General features: G+C 49.6%; 1 protein-coding gene across 3 annotated transcripts in view; it reads left to right on the top strand.

Moving 5' to 3' along the window:
- The window catches only part of SEPSECS (Sep (O-phosphoserine) tRNA:Sec (selenocysteine) tRNA synthase), a 35,715-nt gene extending 30,953 nt beyond the window's left edge, over window positions 1-4,762 (top strand). For all 3 annotated transcript variants that reach the window (XM_008274685.5, XM_089327021.1, XM_089327022.1), the window contains one exon: window positions 347-4,762. In XM_008274685.5, the coding sequence (XP_008272907.4) occupies window positions 347-623 (277 nt within the window). In that variant the 3' untranslated portion in view covers window positions 624-4,762. The remainder of the gene's footprint in view (window positions 1-346) is intronic.
- The last annotated feature ends 9,612 nt before the right edge of the window (window positions 4,763-14,374 follow it).

Genomic DNA, 14,374 nt, shown 5'->3' with positions numbered 1-14,374 from the left:
AAGTGTAAATATATGAAGTTAGAATCAAGATTTGCTCAGAAACAAATTTATTTTGTATTCACCTCTTTGAAGAAGATGTGAAAGTGTTTAGGATTCCTAGAGCTTATAGCTGTTTCATAGAAGATAAGTAAACGTTAATCACCAAGCTAGACTACTCCGTGTGAAATAGCAGTGTTCTGTGTCAATTCACTTTAAGGCTGACACCGACTCTTGGCAGAGGCCATGATTTCTGGCTGTTTTTAAACTTCTTAATGAGCAGATTCACACATAGTAGCACAAAGCTTTTGTTTATGAGGGGCATTCTGTTCATATCACCAGATGATTTGGTTAATCTTTTCCCTTTCAGGGTTGTGCCTGTCGGGTCTGTGCAAACTGTGAGTGGCTACACGTTCAGAGGATTCATGTCACATACAAATAACTACCCCTGTGCTTACCTCAATGCTGCGTCAGCCATTGGAATGACGACACAGGATGTGGACTTGTTCATAAAGAGACTTGACAAATGTTTAAAGACACTAAGAAAGGAACAAAATGAAGAGGCTGATGTTTCTGGAGTTGACAGTTATGACAAAATTGAAGATGCAGCTATTGAAGAAATGATTTTTAAACTGGATAATGCTTGACACATTCCAGAGTGCTTCTTCATGAAATACAAAAGCCTTCTTTTTGATAATTTGCAAGAAATAATGAGGCTGTGGTCCAAGCAAGTGATTTGAAGACAAGACTTGAGATGTTTGAATTGAGAATTTCTTGGAGAATATTTAGTCAAGGATCAGACTGTGCCCTAAGCCAGTCACTGATGATTGTTAGAACTCCCTCAACCCGTGCAGTACCTAACAGGTTAACACACCCAACTACTATCTTTCTAGTTGTTAGAATCTTTGTCAGTGAAGCACCATGCCCAGATCTCAGTAACAGAATGGCTTTAAATTACCTGTAATTCTCTTTGATTCGGGGGGCTGAGATCTCCAGCCAGTTCTCCTCATTCACAGATTACTTAGTTTTCCGATCATACAGGATTTAGATGGGACTGAAGCTGCTGCAGAGTGAATATATGGGAGGTGAGTAAGTCACGTAAGTGTGTACAGCAGACGTGCCCCACGGAGGAGGAGTCAAGTTAAGACTTCAGTTTTGTCTCAGAAGCAGTGGTTCTCAACCGGGGCTGATTTGCTATGTATCTCAGCAACATCTGGGACATTTTTCTTGTCTCAGCTGGTTGGTTGCTGTTGACGTGTGGGGAGTAGAGGCCAGGAAGCTGCCTGTCATCATACAGATGCACAAGACAACTTTCCACAGCAAAGGATAATCTGGCCCAAAATGTCAGTGGTGCTGAGTTGGAGAAACACTGCTCTGAGATACGGGAACTCCCCGAGGGATGAGTTTTCCTTAGTAACTTCAGTTGTTCAGTAGTACAGCCCTGTGCCACGTAGCTACATCTGTCAGTGATGGAACTGGGTGAGACAGTGGCCCAGGAGATTCTGTCTCCCAGGAGCCACCCTGGCTTGTGCAGATGCCGGCTGTGATGTTTGCCTGATAATGAAAGCAGCTCACAGTGTGTGTCTGAGTGTATCCCTGTCGTTAGGTGACGAGGAGTGTACTGCCCAAAAAGCAAGGCTATTTCCTGTTATCAAACGATACTACAGAGACGCCTACGTGACCAGCAGGGTCACCAGTCCTGAACGTGTCTTCATAAATTGTCTTCTGCAGCACTGGGGCGCTTCCTGTTTGAACAGCTTACTCCATGCACACCTCTGCATTCCGCAGCCTGTGTGCACCGGCTGGTTTGCTCGGCTGCTGTGCACAGCCTTCCTCAGGCCTGGCTGACGTGGCTGCTTTGAACGTAGTTTTGCTTGGAGGAAAGTGGTGGAGGGGGTTAAACAGGTGTTGCCTGCTGCCTACCCATGCGCTCACTCTCTGAGTCTGGAGTTCCACCGTTACCAGCCCTAGCAGTCATTTCTGGTGTTGATTTTAAGGAATAGCTGGATGTCCCAGCCTGAGGAGCGAGTGAAGCTTCTGAGTTCTCTGCTCGGCCAAAGCCACACGAGCCCGAGCCTGCTCTGGGGCGCATTGCTCCTAAGGGAGGCTCCCAGAGGGAGAAGTCCATTGTCTGAGGACAAGTAATTTTGGGAAATGCCTTTGTAAGCCTGCTAGTAGCAGACTAAAGGCACTGGGAGAATTCCTACAGTAAAGAATCTCACTTGAATACATCCCTATCCAAAGAATCCATTCTTGAAGAAGAAATACTTGCTAAGATCTCATGGAACGGACTTTGAGAAACACTGCAGCGAGCATGCTGTGTGGATTTCTGTGTTGTATGTTTCTTTTCGATGGGGCAGTGTAGACCATGTAGGAGAAAGGGGTTTTCTAGTGTGTGGGTGACATGGTCCATCATCTGAGACCACTTGTGAAGATACACTCAGCCAGATAACCCTACTTCTAACGGGTGTTAGAATATTGTCAGTGCTCGCTCGGCAACCTTGTAGGTCAAGACTGTGCTGGGATAAAGTACTCTTAAATATCACAAGGGGTATGTTAGAATATATTCTGTCATTGGGGTTCAAGCATGTAAAATTAAAATAGATATAGCAATTCATTGCAGAGGGGTAGATCCTGGGCTAAATGTACGATGTTGTCCTATGGGTTGAGGGCAGAGCTGTAGAACTAGGAAAGCCGGAGTTGGAGCGGAGCCTTTGGAACCCGAGGAGGGGAATGGATGCTGCCGCAGATGTAAATGCTGGCCCTGCAGCTTCCTGTCCGTCAGCCAAGATTGGTGATGGGACAAGGGATCCATACTGTGTGATCATCATTTAGCACGAGGAAGGCCAGATCCCAGAGCCCAGCAAATGTTTTCTCATCTGCAGTGTCTCAGCAGTTCTTGGGCTTCAGCTGCTGAATAGATAATAATTCTAATTGAAGATAAATTACGTGAACCCACAAGTGAATGATAGATACAGCATTTCACTCCTGATGCATAAAATCAGCTGCGGTTTTTATTATTAACCCCTTCTTTTTCAGTGGTCTTAGAATTTCAGCTCTTGCTGGCTTCAAACTTGACCCCAAGGTCGTAGAATTCAGGTGGTTTCTGAAGGGATATGGGAGGTTCTGTCGGTACAGGCTCTCCTTCGCCCCATCCCCCCATGTTAGGGGGGATGTGTTCCCTCACTCTCCCACTCCCACATAGAAGTGTTAAGTATGTGCGGGAAAATATTTGTTAGAGATAGCATGGATTGGTGAGCCTCGTGGTTGGCCCTTGTTATCCTTGGCTTGGGGAGGGCAGTGAAGGCTGCATTTCCAGTCATTGCCTGCGATGACCTCTCCTGTCTTAGGGATCCAACTTCCCTTATTAAGGCTGTCAGGCAAAATTGTGGAGTTTGGTTTCTAAAGTCATTGGGCTGTGGTAGTCTGCCTCAAAAAGAAAATTGAACAGAATGAGGTATTCTTTTGGTCACTACACAGTGTGTTACTTATATACGAGGTAGGGAAAGATGTGGTAAATCAAGCTCTCAGTTTGGCTCGTAGGTCCTCTCCTGATGAATTCTCACTCTGTCAGGGAATGATATGTGCCGCCAGCCTTAGGAACCCGTGTTCAACTGTAAATCTTTCTATTTAGCTTTTTGTGTTAGTGGAATGAAGTTATAGAATATGAACATGAGTTGTTGAATACAGTTCTGTTCAGCCAATAGGCACTTGATATACAGAATGCTAAATTTAAATATAAATTAACTTTTTTCTAATAGTTTGACTCAGCACACAATTCTACTGTGGACCTGTTTCTTTAACCACCTAGTAATCAGAAGTGTCACCGAGACCTGCGCTATGGAGTGTGCTTTTCTTTGTAGACATGTCTGTGACTCCCATAGATTTTAGTACAATGTACGGAAAGATAATGCTTTAATTGGTGATGTTAATTCACTGTCGAATGACTGGCTCATCTTGAGAGTTGAAGTTCTGTGACCTTTCATGGAGGTAAATGACCTGCAGTTGGAAACAACAGCAACAAAATCTGTTAAATGTCATGCTCAGAGAAATTTGGGGGAACAGATCAACATTCGCTGCCTGTAAACGTTGTGTCTTCTTTCCCACTCTTAAGAGGTGCTGATTCCGCCATGCCCTTCAGAGGCCTTGCTATGTTTTACATTCACAAGACTGACCTTAATTTGTAACTATAAAAAAATTCAGCTTTGCATACACAGAGGTTTCGTAACCTCTAAACAATGGGTAAGAACCAGTTGAATACAGTGTTACCAGTGGGAGGAGAAGTCCCTGCAAACAGCTTGGTCCTTGCTTGTCACTTTGTGTTGGTTCTGTGTGTTACAGCCTGTCGGAGGCTACAGGGCTCAGCCTGGCCCACCGTGCGGTGCCGCTGTGCCTGCTCACTTCCGTGTGGCCCTGCTGGTATCTAGTGAAAGATGATGGCCGGAAGCGGACGTGAACATGTCTGTGGTGTCCCACCTCATGTTCTGCAGTTCAAGCTAAGGCCCAAGGCACAGTCTGGAAATGTTTATGCTGTTTTGTTTTTATCAAGTCGTGTCAACATGAGCTTCTAGAAGAATATGAAGAGAGGCTGAGTTTCACTGAGGAGCTGTGGGGGGTTTTAGCCGTGAGAACATGAGGGTCATGTTGGTCTGCTAACTTGCATGCCTTACCAAAAAGAAAGATTTTTTCCAAAATATTTTTGGTGTAGACTGTTTTAAGATTGAAAAAAGTGAATTATATAATTTATTGTGAAATAAATTTTTAATAAATCATTGACAAGACATGATTTTGTCTTACCTGATCATTACAACAGATACAGTCTGAAAGGACTGACTTAAGTTGTTGCCCATTTTTTGATTCAGTCATCAACTTCAGTATGAACTTGTCCAGACATCAGCGAGAAAAGTTATCCCTATGATGAAAATCGTGAGTCATGACTGGGGACTAAGTTATTGAAAAAAAAAAAAAAAGAGAGAGAGAAAGGAGCTGACATTCCTTCAAAGGATCTATTGACTGTAGAAAGTTGGACACTTAATCTAGTTGATCTTTCCTATTATTTGAAGATAAAATAGTATCTCTTCCTTCGGATTTCACTTCTAACTTGTGTTTCTTGAGTTACACAGGTAGTTGTCTGTCACCTGGACTTAGGTCACGGCACTGGCATTTGTTAAGTATGTGGACACACATGTTTGACCCCTCAGAGTCTGCCTCATCCTTTGTGAAGTGGATACAGGCATATAGGATCAGGGTTAAAAGAAAACACCGTAGCACAGCAGATTAAACCGTTTTCTTGCAACCCCAATATCCCAAAAGGGAGTGCCGTTTCAAGTCTAGCACCTGGGAAAAGCAGCAGAAGATGGCCCAAGTGTTGGGCCCCCTGCCATCCAGGTGGGAGACCTGGTGGAGCTCCTGGTTGCTCAGTTTGACCTGGCCCAGACCTGGCGGTTGCCGCCATATAAAGAGTAACCAGTGGATGGACGTTTTCCCTCTGTCTCTCCTCTCTCCGTGACTCTGCCTTTCAAATAAATAAGACCTTAAATACACACACACACACACACACACACACACAGTCTGTAAGTGATTGACTCAGTGCCAGCCACAGCACTGACTGGCAGTAACTGCGGTGGTACTCTGTGTACTGAGTTGTGCCAGATTTGAAGTGTGGTGTTTGTTGCCTGGTGTACTCGGTGTAACTTCTGAAGAGGGGTCATCAGTGAATTTTGTCCATTCTGCGGGGGACGTTAGTTTTGCAAGTATGTAGTTGGTTTTAGATCACCATCTTCTATTTTTATTTATACAGTTTTTCTATTTTGTTATATGGTTTTCCTTTTCCTTTGCATTGACCTCTGAGAATACTGTTTTAACAACCACATTTAGAGCGCATTGCCTCTTCTATGCATCTGAGAGTTCGGATCCCACCCTTGGAGAGATGTACAGAAGCAGCTCCTGTCACAATGACTTCGCTGTCAGTGTATTGTCTGACTGAAGTTACTGGCACAGTTAGCAGCCCTACAGGCATGGCAGTTAGAGTGGAGTGGCCCATCGTGGCTCCTGAATGTCCACCTCGTTTGCAAACCCCACAGTTGAATGCAACTGCCTAATCATCTTCCTGAGTGTCTAACATCTCAGCCTGCACAAGCAAAGGGGATGCCTTGGCCTCACCTTCCTCAGCCCCAAAAGTCTGTTTACCTACAGCCCCTGCCCCCTCAGTTGATCACACTTCTTAGGCCAAAAACCTTGGAGTTCCTCTCACATCCTACTTCTAATCCATCAAGAAGTCATGTTGACTCTTAGAAGTCTGTCCTGAATCAAACCATTTCCTGCCTCCTCTGTAACCAACCAGGTCCAAACTATGCTTCTTGTCCCATGTCATTCAGTGCACGCCCAAGTCCCTGCCCTGTCTCCAGAGCCCTAAGCATCTAGCTGTCCCACGCTCACCCCTTCCATCTTTCTGACTCCTGGCCTTCAACCTTGGCCCCGTGCTCCAGCCAGACTGACCATCTTGCTGTCGCTCAGACAGTCCGTGCACACTTGCCTTGCAGCCCCGGCGCTCACTGTTCCCTCTGCCTGGAAGCGTCTCAACCCAGATGCCTGGCTAACTCACTTTATTTGTGTTTTCCTTCAGGGTTTCTTTTTTTCAATTAGGTCTACCCTGAATGCCCTTTTTAGTTCTATAGCGCTCTCTCCCACCTTTACATTGTCTAAAATTGCATGGTGGAACCTGTTTTCATGTTTGTCAGAATCACCTGGAATTCTTGTTAAAATGCGGAGTTGAACTGGGTAGGTCTGGGGTGGGAGTAGCACTTCCAGCAAATATCTTGGTGGTACTGGTCCTGCTGGCCCATGAACCAACCTGAGAAGCAAAAGTCCAACACAGCCTGTGGTTTAAGGGCTTAGTATGCCATGTTGTCTGTCTCCCCCCCCCCCCCCCCAGCTAGAAGATGAGCTGCACCAATCAAGAATCTTAGTTTTGTTCACTCACGTATCCGAAGCACCTGAAAAGTATGTGGCACATGACAGACACACAAATATTTGTTGTATGAATGATTCAGCAGGAGTTATTAAATATTTATGTAACTGTGTGTGAAATGCCATCAAGTCTGATGAAACCAGCCTGTGTTTTTCCATCTCTTTTAGACTAGAGCTCCAAAAGTGTTATTGGGGTGGCAGATATGATGTGCTGCTCAGACCTCCCTGTAAGGAGAGACTCTACCCAGCCAGAAGGAAACCTTGCTGCTGTGGGCTCCTTCCGGGTTAGCTCAGGTCCTGTCTCTACGCCAAAGGCGTGCATGCTCTTCAGCTCATCTCTGAGCAAGGCTGTGCCGCAAGGACCACAGGTGACCTGGGACAGGCAGTCTGCTCGGGAACACCCTCCTGGGCTGGCGGACACTTTGTTGAGTCTACAACACAGTCCAGTGTCTCCCCGGGCCCTGGATTATTCCCCTGATGTTACTCCCCAGTAGAACTTCCGCTCTCTTAACTGTGACCTCAGTATCTGCTTCCCAGAGACTCCAACCTAAAGTGGCCTACCTCCCATTGCCTACCTAGCTCTCTTGTTCCCTGAGTACCCTTGTTTTCTCAGTGTAGCCATGAGTATCAGTCAAGTAACACTGGTCCATAATCTAGTCCATTAGCTGAAGGAATCTTTCCCTCCTTGGTTATCATGGACTGTGACACTGTTTTAGGCTGGCAGCACTTAGCTATTTAGTGAATACTGCTCTGTAAAAATGAGGACTGAATGGGTGGAGCACACCTCCCGTAAGTGGTTCATTTGGCTTCGGGATGAGAATGCTTCAAGGCGCAGTAGTGACTAAAGCAGAAAACTGGACTTGAGAGGCTTCCGTTAGGTGAGGATAGAAACAGCAGGGTCTCGTAGGACTGAAATGAAGATAAAGTGATACAGTGCATGTCCTATGTAAGGTAGGTAGCAAGGAGTCTGACGTAGAGCAAGTGGCCTTTAGTATCTATCTTTAGATAGTGCTTGACCGAAAAAAGGAAAAGTCATCAATAAAAGAAGTGATAGCCTATGACATCACGCCGTAGCTCCGATAGAAAATGGAATCTGGAGTTCTGTTCTCCCGTTCTGCCTCTCTTGCCCTCCTCTGCTCCAGTCTGAAGTCTCGTCTCCATTGGATTTGTTTGTTTATTTTGTCTTCAGGCTTTTTTCTCTTTTTTCTCTGTGCCTCAAGAAATAGATAACAGCTACTGGTCCTTATCAGCTAGTGACATCTTCCTTCAGATGAGTTTAAGGGTGGTCCTAAAAAAAAAAAGCACTCCAAAGCAACACTCCACTCCGCATTTGCTGCACCTCTAGCCATATTCCTCCCACCCATTACTGTAAGGTACAGCTCAGATGTCTCTGGGTGAAGTTCACATTTCAATGTGTATCTCCAAAGGCAAAGACTTGGGTTTGTGAAGTCACAACATCATTGTCATGCATAAAAAGTTTAACAATAATCCCATCAAATATGCCCTCAGCCCTCTTTTCTCTATTTATCTTTTGCTGTGGTTTGACCGTGTCTCTCCAAGTTCATGTACGGGAGCAGTAGTTTCCAGGCCAGCAGTGTTGGGAGGTGGGAGGTGATCGGGTTGCGAAGGCTCTGCCCTCAGAATGGATCAACACCATTATCCGAGGGGGAGCCTAATTCTCACTTGGAGGGTTCCTGAGGGAAGGAGAAGTTTGCTTGGTTCATTCCCCTGTGCACCCCCAACCCCCTTTCTCTATCTGTGTCTCTCACCATGGGAGGCCCAGAATATGAGAAATACATTTCTTTTCCACAAAATGGACGAAGATACCTTTATTTGGTCTTTGTTTGAGTCAAAGCTCCAGGTAAGATGCCGTAAGGTAGCTGTTAGTGGGAAAAGGCTAGGAGAGGCGAAACAAGTAGCATTAGGAGCCAGTGGGAACTGGACAAGCGCAGAGAGAGATTTAGAGCCCTTGAGGCCGTGTTTGCCCTACTAATTTCCCCCTAGCCTACTCATACAGGATTTGTGGGGGGTGTTCTTAGTCCTACATGGGCTCACAAAGATCTCCGGGGATGGTGAAGAACAGGACTGGCCTTTTCCTCACTTCTCTGGTTACGGAAAATGGGCTGCTCCCACCTGTGCATGGGATTTGATTTCAATGCCGACTTTCCTCATAGGGAGGCTTTGACTTAGCACCTCCAAATAGGATGAGGCCGCTAAGATGGTAAGGGGGACAGGGAGGCGGGAGTCCTTCCGGCTTCATTCTCGGATGCATTGGAGACAAGTCTCTGTCGGGCTCCGTGAGCAGTGGAAGGCGAATGCCGGCTGGAGTCCAGGTTTCTGAAGAAAAGGGCGGCAGGAAGGCAGGAGGAGCCGAGCGCAATGCTTGGCACAGGGGCCACTCGATGGACCTCATGGGTGGCAGCATGGAGGAGAGCGAGCCCTTAGCAGGAACTCGGAGTGTCCACCCAGATGGAAAGCAAGGAGTTACTCCACACGCCTGCCCCAGAACACGCGGTCAGTGGTGAGGAATGGGTCCCTTCCACCATGACAGCAGGAGACAGAAGACTCAGGAACAACAACAAAAGTATGTTGATCTAAAGGCGCTCCCCATGTTAAGCTCTCCCAGGTAAGAAAATGCGTTGTAAGACTCCTCCCGAAGTCTCCTTAGGGACAGAACTCCAGGTCCTGAGCTGGAGCGACTGATGGGGACCATGACAAAGGCAGGGCCAGGTCAGAAGAAGGCGGAGTGAACCCTGGCGGGCCAAAAAGTTGGTCGAGAAAGCACCTTCACAGCTCCTGTGGACTTGTGTGTTTCTCCAGAAACTGCACCTGTTTCTTTGCCCCTCAGTTTGCTGGGGCTGCCCTCGCCACTTCCAATGGAGGCAGCATTCCCCATGGCCCCGTTGCCTGGTGACAAACCTTTCTGGGGGCCAGGTGGGGTGCAGGTGGGGTGGGGCAGGAGGAGCCTTTTTTGTTTTTATTTTTTTCTAAGATTTATTTATGTATTTGAAAAGTTGGGGAGAGAGAGAGAGAAATCTTCCATCCGTTGGTTTAATCCCCAGGTGCCACGACAGCCAGGGCTGGGCCAGGCCACAGCCAGGAGCCTGGAACTTTTCCAGGTCTCCCGCCTGGGTGCCAAGGGGCCCAAGCACTTGGGCTATCTTCTGTTGCTTTTCCCAGGCCGTTAGCAGGGAGCTAGATAAGAAGTGGAGCAGCCGGGACATGAACTGGTACCCATATGAGATGCTGGCATCGCAGGTAGTGCCTTAACCTGCTATGCCACAATGCCACCTGCAGGAGGAGCCTTTTGGATAGAGACCCCTGCTAACTTTTCTGGAAGCCATACGAAAATATTCATCAGTTTTTGTCTAATGGAAAACAAATGGACCATTTACCATTAGGAAATGCAGCATTTTTTGGTTTACATTTATGATCGTTGTCTATTTTCCACTTATTCCCATCTATTTGTGCTAAGTGTATTTTGGGGCCAACTTGGATTATGCCATTCCCCAGGAATAAAAAAGCATTGTGCGACCCACAGCCAAGCAGACTGCTTGTAAGCCCTCCCCACGGCGCTCAGAGCCTCCTAGGCACACAACACACTGACGCACACAGAGGCAGCAGGTGCGGGGCCACATGCCACCTGCCGCCTCCTTTTTAGTGTGTGTTTATCATCAGTAAATGGCCGTGGGTGCTTAAATGGTTCCCTAATACTGATGGAGAGCGGATGCCTTTACAACTTGAACTTGTGGTGCCACGCAGATGGTGGAAATAAACATCCCATTCTCCACACAATTCTGTTTGTCTCTGACTTTTGAAAGATCAGCTGAGTGTCAGGCAGCCACGGTGCCAGCAGGGGGCCGGGGGCGGGAGAGGCTGTGAGCAGGAGAGCAGGGCGTTTGTGCTGGGAACAGAGGATGGCAAAATCTCCTGAGAGAGGGAGGGGCCCATTGCTATGGCAGACCCCACCCCGGGTAACCAGGCCTCAGCTCCTCCTATCCTTCCATGCAGTCCAAATGTGCTGGCACACACGCCTCGCTCTCAGCCTTCTCTGATCCACAAGCATCCCAACCCAACCCGCCCTGCCCCAGGACCCTTGCTCTGCCTCCTCTTCCTCCCTGACTTGCCTAAACACTTGCAAAACGGGTCAGCTCAGCACAGTGGGGAGCACACCAGCTGGACTCACCGGATAGCCCTCCCAGCTGCCTCTGTCTCTCCCTCCAATGGCCTCCCCTCCTTTCTGGGGCTCCACCGCTGTGCTACACTTGTTTTGTGGGACTCAGCAATTCTCGATTGAATGATCAAGTACCTTGGACTATAGAAAGAACCCACAGGGCTTCCGGTTAAATTTAGTATGGAAATACTGTCTTAACAGGTTTGAGATGATGGAGAGGAATCTGTGGGATTTTGCCCATTGGTGAGTAGAAAAAGCAGGGTGCAGTTGGGGACAGGGAAGTTACCTTGTACCTTGAAGTTGCCATGGGACGGACCCCGCCCCTGTGAACTCAGGCTAAGCCCAGGCAGGCCCTGGGGCAGAGATCCTGACCTCAACTGGGAAGGTTTAAGAGGCAATGCCATTGCTTGGGGCCAAGAGATGGCAGCATGCGTGAGCCAAAGCCTTTCCAGAAGGTGCCGTCTGGTTCATTTACGAAATCTCGTGAACTTCCGTGCAAGCTCCCGCCAGCCCCAGGGACAGAGCGCACTCCCACCAGGCTGTTCGTCGGCGTGGCAGCCTGCAGCGGGCTCAGCGGATGCTTCCACACACGGACTCTCGTTTCCATCTCTGACGGTCTTTGGAGCCAGCCGGGCGGGGTGATCCTTATTTGTCAGGGGAGTTTGGGCACCCCCACGGATCATGTGGTGTGATTCCAAGCACAGGCGCTGTGTCTCAGTCATTGTCTGTGGTGGTAATCACTGATAAGGAAAAGAAAAGAGAGTTGTTCAGTGGTCGGTTCTGGAGGCTGGATGTCCGGGAGCCGGGTTCTGGCATCTGGTGAGGGCCCTGGGCTGCTGCCACGTGTGCAGGCGGCCGGAGGAGAGTCGGAGCACGCGGGGCAGCCTGGCCTTAGAACAACCCGATCTCACTGGACTGATCCAGTGCCAACAGGGCCGACGGTCACTCCCAGGAGGAAGGCATCCATCCCTCTTTTTTATTTTAAGATTTACTTATTTATTTATTTGAAAGTCAGAGTTACACACAGAGAGAAGGAGAAACAGAGAGAGAGAGGTCTTCCGTCAGCTGGTTCACGCCCCAGTTGGCCACAACAGCCAGAGCTGAGCCAATCTGAAGCCAGGAGCCAGGAGCTTCTTCCGGGTCTCCCATGTGTGTGCAGGGGCCCAAGCACTTGGGCCATCCTCTACTGCTTTCCCAGGCCATAGCAGAGAGCTGGATTGGAAGTGGAGCAGCCGGGACTCGAACCAGCACCCATGTGGGATGCCGGCACTGGTAGAAGAGCAGTGATGGACACCGAAGGTGACATTTCGGAGAATTTTCCCGAGGCATGCAGTTGTCATCTTTATTTTCTGGTTTCATTGAAAAGCATGAAACCTATCCTTAGCACGCCGAGTGTGCAAGGCTGCACAGCTGGGCAGATCCCGGCCAGGTGCTGTGGTGCCCGGCTTGCCCTTAGAGCTGCATCTGCCCCTTCTCAAGGGTGTCCTCTGGGAGCCAGCATTGTGGTGGGCGGCGGGCGGGCTGCCAGCATCCCAGATCCAAGTGCCGGTGCGAGTCCAAGCTCTCTGCTTCCAATGCAGCTCCCTGCTGATGCTTCCGGGAGGCAGCAGATGATGGCTCAAGTGCTTGGCAGCTGTCACCCCCATGGGAGACTTGGATGGGTCTGGCTTTGGCTGTTACAGGCATTTGGGGATGGAACCAGTGGATGGAAAAATCCGCGTGCATGTGTGTGTGTATGTGTGTGTGTGTGTCTCCCTTTTCTCTCCCTCTCTTTGTCTTTTTCTTTCCTCTCTTAGTCACCCAGCCTTTCAAATATACATACATACATACATACATACATAAATACAAAATGTGCAACCTTGGGCAGTTTGTCTGCCTATGCCTTGGGGTCCTCAATGACAGGCTGGGAAAAGCCAGGGCGATCCCTCCTTTGGGGGCTGGAGGGGGAAATGCGGACCATCAGGTGCTGAGCGCGGCAGTTGCCATGGAGGTACACGGGAGGCCACGTTAGATGGTGCTGACCCCCTGGTGCTGTTGTCCCGAAATACACCGAGAGGGGCTTCTTTCTCTTGTCACAACCTCGGCCTTTTTCACTCCTGATGCTCTTGCAAAGTTACAGGAAAAGTCCAAGCATAAGCATGCCCACGGGACACACACACACCAGAGATGAGCTTTTTTAAAATAACCACTTAGAGGACAAGAGAGGCTCCACGTAAACGAAAACGTTCTGCACGCGGGACCCGCCGCCGCGACGTGGAGGCCAGGAGCTTCCGTGTTGTGGCCTCTGGAGAGTTCAGCTGCCACACCCTGGGACGACGCTGGGGCGGCAAGCAAGCGATCAATCCCGAACCTGAATTCGCGTCTGCCAGCCAGGGCCCTGCCTTCTCCTCTATGTCCCTCCCCGCCGGGCGTGCTAAGTGGACGTGACGGCCATGACCGCCATGGTCTCGGCCACACAGGGGGAGGCGCCAAGCACTGCTGCAGGGCTGGTGAGGACCTCACCCGAGCCCACCCCCCTCAGGCTCTGCAGATCCCCGTGGCATTCTTGGTGTTGATGATGGCGGTGGGAAATCTCCTATTGGCCAAGCTTGCTCCTTCTGTTCCTGGGAACTAAAGATCCCATGCACCTTGGAAACCTTCCACTCCCAGCGCCCAGGGGACTCAGTCCCAGGCCTGGGCCAGGCTCTGTGGGTCCCTGCCAGTCAGCAGAGGAGGTGGCGGGAGGCGGCCGTGGGCACGGGCAGCTGCGTGGTGGGGCTGAATGCAGGTGCCGGCGCCGCGCCTGCCCACTCAGCACTGAGTCGGCGCAGACTGAGCTCCCGGCTCGCCTCTCGCCCAGGCAGGAGTGTGTGACTCAGCACCTGTTTCTGACCCGAAGCTGACTCAACCCTCTCAGAAGATCCTGCACCCTTGAGCTGGGGAGGGTGCAGGTGTCCAGCGGAGAGCAGGGCTCCTGGCACCACGGGGCCAAGCGTGTTGTCCACCCGCCCCCGGCCCGAGGTACCTGGTTCCTCAGCTGGAATGCCTGCACCTACTGACACCCTCGTTGACCACAGCCACAGAGTGGGGGCTGCACCCATCCAGCAACTGAGCCAATGAAGTCCTGGGGAATGAAGATCAGCCTTGGCCTTGCCCGTCTGCACTGCCCTGGACAGGCTTCTGGGCTCAGGGGCCGCTCTGGCCGTGCCTTGGGGGCTTGCCTAGGGGAAGGAGGGCGTGTGACAAGGACGAAAAGCGGCTTCTTCAGCCTCACCC

The sequence above is a fragment of the Oryctolagus cuniculus genome, chromosome 2 (assembly GCF_051225735.1).
Source record: "Oryctolagus cuniculus isolate XC-2025 breed Fujian yellow rabbit chromosome 2, ASM5122573v1, whole genome shotgun sequence".
NCBI lineage: Eukaryota > Metazoa > Chordata > Mammalia > Lagomorpha > Leporidae > Oryctolagus > Oryctolagus cuniculus.
The sequence above is the reverse complement of the archived record's forward strand: the minus strand, read 5'-3'. Positions and strand labels throughout refer to the sequence as shown.